The sequence below is a fragment of the Halichoerus grypus genome, chromosome 1 (assembly GCF_964656455.1).
Source record: "Halichoerus grypus chromosome 1, mHalGry1.hap1.1, whole genome shotgun sequence".
NCBI lineage: Eukaryota > Metazoa > Chordata > Mammalia > Carnivora > Phocidae > Halichoerus > Halichoerus grypus.
In genome coordinates this window covers 180,856,668-180,869,716 of record NC_135712.1, presented here as the reverse complement: position 1 = coordinate 180,869,716, position 13,049 = coordinate 180,856,668, and the positions used below count along the sequence as shown (strand labels likewise).

At 44.4% G+C, this 13,049-nt stretch overlaps 1 protein-coding gene across 2 annotated transcripts in view; it reads right to left on the bottom strand.

The window, feature by feature from the left end:
* The window catches only part of FRMD4B (FERM domain containing 4B), a 323,175-nt gene that overhangs the window by 169,674 nt on the left and 140,452 nt on the right, over positions 1-13,049 (bottom strand). The window contains exon 1 of one of the 2 annotated variants that reach the window (XM_078076102.1): positions 3,325-3,750. The exons of the other annotated variant lie outside the window; for it this stretch is intronic. Coding sequence (XP_077932228.1) covers positions 3,325-3,486 — 162 coding nt within the window. The 5' untranslated portion in view covers positions 3,487-3,750. Of the gene's footprint in view, positions 1-3,324; positions 3,751-13,049 lie in introns of those variants that run through there. 2 annotated transcript variants of the gene reach the window in all.

Here is a 13,049-nt window from a genome sequence, read left to right as displayed (position 1 = left end):
AAAAGCAAGAAAAATGACACCTTTTTTATTATCAAGATGATAAAAAAATGGGGTTCAATAAAATATGTAACCCTATGGTGTTTCCAGTTCATGTGCCAGTAAACCGGGCAGTACCACTGAACATTGATTTAGAAATCATAATTATTAGATAGCAATAAGGGTGTTTTAATGATGAGCCCCCACCCCGTTAACTTGAATTACTGTGGCAAAATACTTGGAAATGTGTTTGCCATTAATCTTTGTACTTACCTAGAAAAATAACTATTTTGTTTAAAGAGCTCTAGATTTGAGATTCTAAGAAGGCAGGTGCAGTGGACATTGCGGATTGCCCCCCAACCGAGCACTGACCCTCCCCCATTGTTTGGCAGCTATGTGGTCTGCCTGGGACTAACCTCACGCCCAGCTGCAGAAATGGGTCTGCTCCCCCACTGGCCTAAGCCCATCAGTGCAATCAGTGTTTCTCAACGGTTATATTCATTATCATTGTCTTAAGGAGTCTTGTAGATAGTTTTTTGTTTGCTAGTCATCCCCACCCCCTGCAAATTCTAATGCCGAAAGTATACTGTATATCTGTTTAGGTATGTATATCTGTGCTTTATACACAAAAAGAGTAAGATTTTTTTGTGCCCCGTTCCCACTCCCAAGAAATAATTGTTGCTTCTTGGGGGTCCTATCACTCTCACTGAGAATGCCTGAATTATAATCCCATTCCCTGTGCCATTCAGTGCAGGCACTGGGGGTGGGCACCAACCCTAAGTTAACCTATCAGAGCGCAAACTGGGAATTTTTTTTTTTTTTTTTTTTTTGATAGCTGGTGGAGATGAGAAATGTTTTTTTCTTTCTGGATGGGTTCATATGTGGATCTCAGCCATGGAACTGCTGCAGCTATCTGCTGTCATGAGGGAAGAAACCAGCTAAAGCAAAAGCCAATACATGAACAAGACAAGGCTGAAAGAATCATGGGCAACAAGCATAGTGCCTGGATCAAACCATACCTGAAGTTCATTCAACTACTAAACATTTTGGTTTGCCATAAATCCCTTCTTTTTATTTTGTAGGTTAGAGTTGGGTTTCCTATTACTATAAATCCCAAATGACAGAGCAGATAACATTTATTGAATGCTTCCTAAACTCTAGGTACTGTGTTAAATATCTTACGTGTCAATTAATTCTTTCATCAACCTCTGTGATTAGTACTATTGTATTTCCCATTTTATAAATGATAAACTGAATCAGGATAAGATAAAGTAACTTATGTATGATCAAACACAGGCAAAGGTTGGATTTATCCCTGTGTCTGACTTGGAGCCTAAGGTATTAACCACTTCATTTTACTGCTTTTCAGTTCTATACAATTTAAGTCACTACTTTCTTGCTCAGTATTTAAAAGGCATTAATGAAAATGGTGTTTCTTTGCTAGCAATTAACTTGTGTTGTGCAATTAAGAAACCTATGATTCTCCCAAGTTTTAAAATATTTTAAGAATTCTTACTTCTCCCAAAGCACAAGAAACTTTAAACTTAGAGATCATTTCCTACTTATGACTATACTCATAAAAATGGCCACCATTATATCAGATGTCCTTTCTTATTATCATGAGAAGGTACTGGCTCAGTCACCATCCCTTTTACAGAAGAGAAAACTTACAATTTAGTTGGATAGTCCTTCAACTTGCTGTTCTGCTTACAAATAATGATTGATAAAACTCATGGAGGGGGGTCTCAGGATTCAGGAACCTAACCTAATTAGTCACTAATAGCAAAAGAAATAAGCTATATGTCCCCTGAACCTTGGGGAGAGATGCATAGAGGCTGTTTGGTTGGCTCTAATATTCCTGTTCTCCTTTTAAAAAGTTTCTCCAACATTAAAAAGCAAAAACAAAACTCTATGGGGGTCACTTCTCCTACAGACCAACGCAACAATGATTTCCCGAAAGACAAAAAGGCTGAGAGGCAGACACATCTGGCTCCAAAAGGCTAGGTGATCTGTGTACCGTGGCCAGAGGGGATACGTCCACAGCTCCATAATACTCTCAACCCCCACAGGCTGTCCTGCGTCTCAGCCTGGCTTTTGGATTCACCCAAAATGCAAGACATCACAGACATGTTCTCTAAAGCAGGAGTCCTGAAAGCATGAAGTAAATGCTGCTCACATTGTAACAAGGATGATATGGACATCAACGATGACAAGGGGATGCTGATTCTTTACAACCCCCCCCCGCGACCCCCCCCCCGCCATTTAACCTCAGGTGCTGCTCTTTTCATTTTGCTTGATGGATGGAAGACTACAGCTTGTCAAAACCAGAGGCTTGATCACATAGAGGACTCAGTACAATGAGATATAAATGATAGCCATAGTGGGCATGCGGTCAGGGTAGGGGGAATCCAGGAGCTGTAACAGAGCTATTTCTACATCACAGGGAAGGAGACGTGATGATATAGTCCCATAGTAAACACTAGGTATAATACTCCTAAATGCAATGCAGATTTTTTTTTAAACCTCGAAGATATTAACCAATCCAAGCAAAGGACCTTTAAATTCACAAATGACTGTCAAAAAAAAAAAAATCCAGGGAAGCTGCAGTCCCAGAGAAAATGAATGGTCTCCTAGTTGAACAAAGTTGCTGCATTTTTTGCCTGCAGGACGGGACCTAGCAGAGAAATAAAGAGGCTGTGTTGTGTGAGGGGAGTAAACCCGAAGGTAAGCATTCCAACCTTCCACCAGGCAACCCCTCCCTACCCTAACCATCATCCTCCTGCAAAGTATTCACAATTTGCTGTCCTTCCTCCAAAAGCCAGTAGACACAGAATCAGCTTTTCCTGGCTCTGCCTTGCAAGTTGGGGCTGCCTGATGGAAAACCGAAATAAAATCAAAAGAAAGAATGCAAATCCAGCAAGGCCCCTCTGACCGAAAATTGGTGTGAAATCCTTGGTCCTGAAATGCTCCCCCCCATCCACCCCAATAAAACGAAAAAGGAGGAATCATCTGAATGTCCAAGTCGCTTCCCGCAGACCCTCTGCTGCAAAGCAACAGCCTTCTTAGCTAAGTGCCAGGCAGTACACCATCGCTCTGTAAGAGATGTCTGCAAATGCTGGTACTAACTCGCAAGTGTCCCCGTGCCCAATGGGGAAAAATCACAAGCTTTGTCAGGCAACAGTTATCCACAGATGCTGAACATTTGACCCAGGAATCAAGCAGCCCGCTAGGAGTTTAAAAAAAGAGAGGTGGAGGGAGAGAGAGAAGCAAATCATACAGGTGGAACCGGCTTCCCAAGAGCGCCCGGCATCCTGCGAGGGCCCCCGGGCGCCGCGCGCCCTGGCTCACCTGGTACACGTCCCGCAGCCCGCACCACGTCCGCAGCACCTGGTGGCAAGCCCGCAGTCTCTCCGTGTACCATCTCCGCAGCGTGGACACGGTCAAGTTCCACACGAAGCGGCTGCCGCTGAACAGCAGGTCCTCCACTCCACACATGAACACCGAAGCCATGCCGCCTCCTTCCCTGGGACCCCGGGGCGGCCCGGCTCCCGCAGCTGCAGCCTAGCCCAGCCCCGCCGCCGCGGGCCCGACAGCCGAGGCTCCAGCCGCCGGCTTCTGCGGGCAGCCCGGAGGGACGGGGGTTGGGGGGGGGGCTGTCAAGCCTGCCACCAAACTCGTCTTTCACCGTGCGTCCTGGCCAGCCTCCGGCGGCATGCCCCGGGATTGGGCGCCCGCCAGCCAACGGCTGCGGCTGGCACACAGAAGCCCAGTGTCCACCCCCGCCCGCTGCTCTGGCTGGCAGCGCCGAGCGAGCTGCGCTAAGCTCCGCCAGGCGAGCCCTCGGCGCTCCCGGGGCGCGGGAAGCCCTGGCCCGCGAGGACTCCCCCTGGCGCTCCCCGAGTGCGCTGGGCAGAGGGGGACGTGGAGCGAGTCTTTGCAGGCAAAGACGAGAGCTGCATTTCAGCGCTCTTGCTTGCACGTTCTGCAGACACGCGCGCGCGCGCACACACACACACACACACACACACCAGCCCAAGTCTCCTAAACCGCTTTGGGGAGCATCTTACTTTACACTACAGGGGCTTTGCTTTGTACACGCTGATAAATACCTCTGGGCAGCCACAGATGCAGGAGGGAAAAAAAAAATCCTCCGAAGCATCCCTTTGGACCTCACTTCCCTGGGGGAACAGCCCTGAATGTTTCCTTGGTTGTGCTGGAGGCAGGAGATGAAGACACAGTCTCAGAGCAATAGTGTCTGCGAGGCTGCACAACCCGCCTCTGCTCCTCATTTGAGGGTCTCCAAGAAAATGCCAACCTGCCCCTTGTTGCCAGCCAGAGGGTAGGTTCCCTCACCTCTGCACTGTGCTAATTCCAATGCAGCAGTCGGTTCATGAGAAAAACAAAGAGTGTTCTTGGTCTTTAGCAAATAGCTTCCAGTTACCATGTGCTGGAAAATAGAAGCTCACAAGAATCCTTGGTTTGGTTCTGGAAAATTCAGCCTCTGGATATGTCTAGCTGCGGCTGCCAGCACAAACAGCACACAGGTAGTTTATTCCTGACTCAAAACTGAAGGAAACTGTTTGACCACTCATGAAGTCACCGGATGATTAATGTTCTGTTGTTGTTGTTGTTTTAAAGTTCTCCCTGTGGAATTGATATTGCCTAAGGCATTTGGGAAAAGGAAGCCCCACATACCACCAGTCTCTGTTTCCCTTTATTTTTTTTAAAGATTTTATTTATTTATTTGACAGAGAGTGACACAGCGAGAGAGGGAACACAAGCAGGGGGAGTGGAGGAGGGAGAAGCAGGCTTCCCGCCGAGCAGGGAGCCCGATGCGGGGCTCGATCCCAGGACCCTGGGACCATGACCTGAGCCGAAGGCAGACGCTTAGCGACTGAGCCACCCAGGCGCCCCTCTGTTTCCCTTTAGAATGTGTGTAGAATTCAGTTCCATATAATAGTATAACATTTCTTATAGCAAAAGCACTGCAGCAAATTTCAAGATGTTGTTTTTTTCCTGAATCCATTTGTAGGACAATTGTCTGTTTTATTGGTGGTTTCACACCTGGGCTGTTATCTTGGCTATTAAGTGGCAGAGAGGTAAGGTGCCAAAGCCTTTCTCCTGAACTAGCTCAGAAGGCTTCAGAACAGATTATCGACAAGCTGATTTAGCTTTATTTCAGGTTTCAAATGTGCCTTTGGAATCTTACTTCAGGTGAAACTCAGAACGCAAAAATGTGTTCTCAAAGTGCCTATTGTTTTGGAAGTACCCATAATCAGGAAACTTTTAAATGACATTTCTCTTATTACTTTTTACTTATTCTTATTACCAATAAAATCACCTAAGAGTTTTTGTTGAATTAGTTCATTGGACACAAGACCTGATCCAAGATTTGGAAACAATTCTTTGCGGTAAGTCTACCCTATGGGCTCATGAGTATGCATTCTGACGATGTTTTCCAACACAATGGTCACAGTGTTTCCACAGAATCAGCATATACTAGGTCTTACGGAATCAAAAGAAACTGAACTAAGTATAGTTTGAAAATGAAATGTCATCCTTCTAATGGAAAACTACTGAACTTCAAAAATGGAGTTTTAGTATGAGTGAATGGAGGTGGTACATTTATTTAATGATGCAGTGTGACTGTATTCTCGGAAATGTCGGGCAGCAGAGGGAATACCAGAATAAAACCTCCAACAGGTCAATTATCTCTGTCTCATGACACCATGCTCTCAGAAGAGATGCTCTAGAAACCGGGGCTGTTACTTCTCTGTGCACAGGTCTAAAGTCAGTGCTCAGTTCCAACCTCAGTCATTTTCATTCCGGACTTTCAAAGTCGGTGCTTATACTATTTTCTGAAAAGTGGGATGTGGTGTCAGGGTTCTCAAAGTGCGGTGCCTGAACCAGAAGCATCAACATCATCGGGGGAACTGGTGAGAGATGCAAGTTTTCAGCCCGCTCCAGAATCAGAAACTCTGGAGTGAGGTCAGCAATCCCAGTGCTCACGCAGCCTCTGGGGGATTCACACTAAAGGGGGAAAAGCACTGTTGTAGGGCATGGTTGGCAGAAGCCAAGTCTCCTACGAGAAAGACACCTGACTTAAATCTCTGCCCCTTAAGACCTCGTACAAGCTCCTAAAACCCACAGAGCCTCAACGTCCTCATCTATAAAATGGGGATAATATCAGAATCCGCTATCTAGGGTTTTGGGGGAAAATTAAGTAAAAGATTCCATATAAAGTGTTTACTGTAGCTGGCAAGGGTAAGCATCCAAAGAACACAAACTACCACCACCACTCCACCCAAATCATGAATTGTTTCAATTTTTTTGTATGCAGATAAAACAGAAGGTGGGTGTTTTTTTTTTTTTTTCTTAATTTCAACTCATCATCTACATCTATTTTCCTATCCCTTTTTGTGGGTTGGAGGTTACAGTTGGTGGTGATTTGTTGGCGGGAGGCAATTCTGTCACTTTCATTCAAGTTCCCAAAAAGCTTTCTGAAGCTCCATCTTCCCCAGCACAGCCAACCTTTGCTGGGGGACTTGGAGAAGCCGTGGATGCTCAAAGCTGGATGCAAGACAAATAAAGACACCAACGTCCACACTGATACGCTTCTTACCCGAACAGCTTTCCTCTCCTGCAGAAGAAGTTCGGAGCTCTAGGACAGGGAAGGAAGGGTAAGTTCCTTCTTACCAGGGACCAACGGGGTGGGGAGGGGGGGTGGCCACTGAACCCAGATGTGCAACCGTGGAGAAAAGAGCGACCCAAGTGTGGCATCATTCTTAAAATGGACTAACCACATGGGACAAACCAGATCCCAGGCACACACCCTTGAGGCTGGCCTGAAATTTCCAGTGGAAAAGGAGCTAAATCAAGCTGGCTTCAGAATTATCTTGCTCATAATTTTTCTTTCTTTCTTTCTTTCTTCCTTCCTTCCTTTCTTTCTTTCTCTCTCTCTCTTCCTTCTTTCCTTCCTTCCTTCCTTCCTTCCCTCCTTCCTTCCTTCCTTCCATTCAAGAAGAGGACTTTCTTTCCTCTTCAGCATCACCATTCCCTGCAATATGCTGTAATTTCCTGCAGCTCTCTCTGGAGATTTAAAAAGACGCTTCAGGTGACAGCATTACTCATACACCTGGGAGTTCTGCTACAGAGGTAAAAGAGAAATTGTCATTATCCCTGAGGCTCCTGTAGGTTCTCCTTTGAGCAATCAGCAGGAAGAAGAGCACAATGCTGGGAAGACAGCATGAAATGCCAACTCCTGTCTCTAGAAAGAGAGAGCCAGTTGGTAACATAGCTTCCAATGGTTCCCTCTGCCCATGAAAAAGACAGAGTTCACTGCCAGTGGACAATTTTTTTTTTTTTTTAAGACAGAGCAAGCACAATTTGGGTGGTGGTGGAGGGGCTGGGGGAGAGGGAGAGAGAAAATCTTAAGCAGGCTCCATGCCCAGTGCTGAGACCAACAGGGGGCTCGATCCCACAACCCTGAGATCATGACCTGAGCCGAAATCGAGTTGGATGCTTAACCCACTGAGGCACCCAGGCACCCCTGTGCCAGTGGACATTTTAAAACTATACTCTTTACACACCTAAAAAGCCAGTGTGGCTAAATTCTGATAGACTCTGGATATCTGACTTGGGCTTGAGGGGGATGAAAACAAGATCTAGTTCAATGGCTCTCAATCAGGGGCAATTTTGCATCCCTCCCTCTGGGACATTTGTCAATGTCTGGAGACATTTTTGGTTGTCACAACTGGGGGGGGGGTGTGCTACTGGCATCTAGTGGGTAGAGGCCAGGGATGCTGCTCAACATCCTACAATCCCCAGGACAGTCTCCACAAAAAAGGACTCTTCTGCCTAAAATGTCAGTCATGCAAGTTGATGAACCCTGGTCTAGTTAAATGCTACACTCTGCTCTTCCACTCACAAGACTTCTGTAGGGGGAAAATTTCCTCCCTCTTGATATTTTCTCCCCAAAAGGCAGATTGGGGAAAAATGCAACAATCATTCCATGATTGTTTTTGGGCACTTACGAAAGAGCTATAATGAACTTAACACCCTTTGAGAAAGAACTGGAATGCCATTTTCTATTATCTTCACCTACCTTTTTATGATTTATCATAAAAATGAGGAATAGTAATTTTCATCATAAACTATTTATATTTTGGTTCTTTGGCTTTTGGTTTTATCATTTCATTTAAATTAGAGACTCCTTTGTTGGGGCAAAGCCTTTCTTTGGCATATTACAAAAATTCCCACCACAATCACCCCAAGGTGGAATACTGATGCCTTCCTTGGGCCAGGCAATGCTACAAAATCTCTCATGTGACAGGATGTTTCCCCTTCTTCCTCTTTTCTCGATTAGACTGCAAGCTCTATCAGGAAGCCCTGTGGGTGAGGTGGGGGTGGGGTAGCTGGATGGTCTCTCCCCATTGAGGAGTACCCCTTGCATTGGAAAATGTTTTGTGACCCTGGGCTCTGCCAGGAGTGCCCCTGGTCATTATGACATCCACAACAAAAGCATCTCAATGCCCCCAGGTGTGGTGATAGCTACCCCCACTCAGAAACCACTGGTAGAAGTAGGGAAAGGCTCTTCTTATTGTTTCCCTGGTGGCTGGCACATAGCAGGCAATCAGGAAATGTTTATTGAACTGACAAATGAATGACTATTTGTCTCAACAGGGATACAGAAAGAAGTTCATCCATTCCCAAAATACGTACTCTTGTTCCTTAAAAAAATGATGTATTGAGTTTGCATTATGTGTCAGGCAGGGGACTAAGTCCTTAGAATGCACTGTAACAACACAGAGATGAACTCTGTCTCAGGGGGTCTTCGAGTGGAGTGGGGAAGGCAGACAATTGACCAAGTAATAAGAGGAAGCGGGCACTGCCACATGGGTTATAAGGGAGACATGTAATGTAGGATGTGGGGGGGAGGAGGGCCAGGGAATGCATCACATGATGCTGCAGCTGAGATAGAGGGGTGAGTAGGAGACAGCTAGGTGACAGGGGGAGGAGACACGCAAATCATGCTCCAAGGCAGAAGCTCAGTAAGAACGAAGGCTCTATGGCAAGACAGATCCCAGATTTGTGGCAGTAGGGGATGCTCTATGGCAGTAGGGGATGCTTGAACAGTAGGGGGGCCAGGGAAGCCCATCTGGGCAGAAGCTGCCGAGTGCCAGGGGTGAGAAGAAAAGGCTTAGGGTAGGCTTGTGGGAATGTCTACATAACTAAGCCAAAGGAGTCAACATGTCTCTCATCCCCCGCCCCCACCTCCCCGGGACCCCAGCGCATTAACCTGCAGAACAGGGTGAGGATTTGATGCGTGAAGGTGCCCCCTTCAAAGCAACTGTGCAGAGGCAGGCTTCTCATTCAGGGGGTCTGTTTGCCCCTCCCTCTTCTACATCCCACCCCAAGGAGGAGGCAGGAGGGCTTGGCGGGGAGAGAAGTTCTGCTTCAATCCCATTTGAGCCAGAGGCTAGGTGGTCTTGTTCTTCTCTCCATGCCTGCTTTCACTCCTCTTTCCCTTTGGCTGAGAGAGCGAGAAGCATCTTTCAGTCTTGGACCCAAACAGGAGGAGATGGAAGGGAGTGTGCAGAAGTAGCAGAATCCTGAAGGGGAAGGAACCAGTTACGACTGCCCAGCGCTGACTAGTAGGCTGCTTAAGTTCTGCAGCCACCTTCCTGACTTTGAATGGCTTTTTGGCATCATAAAGATCTAAAAACACTACAAAGTAAATAATATCCAGCACACTAAGGCATCTATCCAGCTTCTATCCTTTGGCAAACTCATTCCACTCCTAGAGGAAAAAAACGAAGAAAGAAAACAAAATAAAATCTTCTCATCTTCCTCAAAAATCTCATCTGTTATTTTATTAAACCAAATTCTCCTTGCTCAAAGGAAAAAGGAGGGATGCTATCTTTACTATATGAGGTACAAAAAAGGAAGCAACATGCTAGATCCACAATGTCTCCATTTTTACTAGTTAATTCATTCAACAGATATTGGAAGCTCCTGCCAAGTCAAATTTTAGAAGTCATCTATGTAGATGAGAAAGCACTTGAAAGGGATGTTGGTTCCAAAGAAACCCACACAGGTGAGTGGGAAAGAGCTGACCTTCTGCTTGAAAGAAGAAATAGTATCAATGTTGTGACTTACCTCCCACCCCCATAATTTGTCACCTCTTGTTTACACTTAATTTACATGCACACCAACAAGGACAAAATTAAAATAGTAATAAATTGGTCTATATGGCACCTTTTTTTAGAAAAGATTTATTTATTTGAGAGAGAGAGCGCGAGCAGGGGAGGAGCAGAGGGAGAAGGAGAGAGACTCCCCGCTGAGTGCAGAGCCTGATGTAGGGCTCGATCTCAGGACCCTGAGATCAGGACCTGAAGAGAAACCAAGAGTTGGTTGCTTAACTGATGGCGCCGTTCAGGCGCCCCTATAGCACCCCTTTTTCTAAATAAATAAAGGCAGCTCCACATGTAGCATCAGTTGATTTCCACAGTATTCTCCCAAGGTCAAACAGAGAAAGGCTTTGCTGGCCCCATTTCATGGAAAAACAAACTGAGGCAAAGAGAAGCTGGGTAATTTGCTGAAGATCAGTGGGAAAAGCATTTAAAAGCATCTTAAATGATATAGCTGCTAATTTTTCAATCCTTCTAATTTGAGAGACGAAGGACAATTTCTTTTGTATTGATGTTATTTTCTTTGGCTTCATTCTATAATTTATAGGGTATGAATGGCTCCGGGACTTATTTATTCCTCCAGGAAGTGAATGTGATAAAATGCCCACCCTTTGGACTTACCCAATTTAAGTAAGAATGAAACAATGATGAGAAGAAAAAGAAAACGAAAAGTAATAGAATTTTTTTAATGGGAGTTAAGAGCAGTTACTTGAAACCCAACGGACTTTTACTTCTATACAATAAATGAAAGAAGAAAAACAAAAAGATACATAAAAAATCTTGACTGTCCAAAGATCAATCATACTGTGTATGTGCCAATAACTAGTAAAATGAAAAAGAGAAATCAGCCAAGATCAATGGCTTGCAAGGTAGTAAGAACTCTCAAGACCAGGTATACTCTGGCCATCAAACAAAGAAGTTATAGAAAATAGATAATTTTCCTGTTATTACTAAAAAATACAGAATGAGGGCGCCTGGGTGGCTCAGTTGGTTAAGCAACTGCCTTCGGCTCAGGTCATGATCCTGGAGTCCCAGGATCGAGTCCCACATCGGGCTCCCTGCTCAGCGGGGAGTCTGCTTCTCCCTCTGACCCTTCCCCCTCTCATGTGCTCTCTCTCTTTCTCTCAAATAAATAAAATCTTAAAAAAAAAAATACAGAATGATTTGGTAGGATTATTGCTAGGAATTTTGACTATTTGGCCCTGAGCAGCAAGAACAAAATAAAAGCAAAGTTTGGCATGTAAAAACCAAAAAAAAAAAAAAAAAGAAAAAGATAATAAAAGTATTTATTTTATCTTACTATCCTAAAATTAACTTAAAGTTGATATTAGCGACATATCGTTCTCAACTACAGAAGGGATTGTCAACAAGAGAAAGCAGCATGCTACAGGCCTAAGGCGTATGGATATTTCATAGAGGTGAGAAAACAGTTGTATATTCTTCAGATCAAGAGTTCAGAGAGCTCTAGGCAGTATTTAAGAAGAATGAGGAAAAGAACTTCATGATCTGGTCTTGAATCAATAACAAAGGAAGAAAACAGAAGTTTCACTCCAGAAGGAGCTGGCACCAAAGAGATTTAAGGTAGATGTCCTCACTCTAAAAAAATTCCATTATCATCTCATCTGGTGGACTTGCAGATAATTTTGGTTTATTCTTTGTATGTTTATATATTTTGGCAGATGGTGTCGGCTGTCTATTCATCAACCATTTACCCTCCCCCCCTTTTCAGAGCCTTCATTTTCCATACCCCTGAAATGAACAATGATTGATCTAAGGGAAGGCAAGACACCCCATCTGTCAATAAGATATAAAGTGAAGCTTTCTAAAGAGGTTTTTTTTTTTTTTAGGTTTTATTTATTTATTTGAGAGAGAGGGCACGTGGGGGTGGGGGTGGTGTGAGAAGGGGCAGAGGGAGAGGGAGAAGTAGGTTCCCCGCTGAGCAGAGAGCCCGACGTGGGACTCTATCCTAGGACCCTGGGATCATGACCTGAGCCGAAGGCAGACGCTTAACTGACTGAGCCAGTTGGGTGCCCCACTAAAGAGTTCTGGAAAAGATTTCCCTCTGAAAAAATGGAACACAAGAATTTTGTCAGCATATTCCTGATTCCTGCTTGGGACATTGTTGGATGAAGACACAATGCTTTGAGCCACAGCAGCTATCTTGTGACCAAGAGGACATGTGTTGACAGCAAAGACAGGAGAAAAAGGATGGTAAAAGCCTGGGTCTTTGATGACTTTGTTTAGATGTCAAATCAACCGGGGAGAAGTCTACTTTCAGATGAAGTCTACTTTCAGATGACTTGCAATGAGACTTAAACAGTATAGGGCCTTACATAGTTTAAGCTGTTTTAGTTGGATGTTTTGTTACCTTCAACAGATAACGTTTCAAAACTTACCACAAAGCCATAGAATCAAGACAGACTAGCACCAGCATAAGGATAGATACATAGATCAATGAAATAAAAATCAAGAGAGCAAAAATCAATCCTCATTTATGTTCAATTGATTTTTGACTGTCAACACCACCCAAAGGGAAAGTGTCATCTTTTCAGCAAATGGTGGTGGGACAGCTGGATACTAACATCAAAAGAATGAATTTGAACCCCTACCTCACATCATATACAAGAATTAACTCAATATAGATCAAAGAACTAAGAGTGAAATCTGCAAAACTCTTAGAAGAAAACATAACTGTATATCTTTGTGACACTGGATTAGGCAGTGGTTTCTAAGATACGCCATGAAAAGCCTAAGTAACAAAAGAAAGAAAATAAATAAATAGGCCTTTATCAAAATTAAAAACTTTTGTGTTTCAAAGAATACAATAAATAAAGTGGGGGGAAAAAAAACCCAGCCACTGACTGGGAAAAAATATTTGCAAAT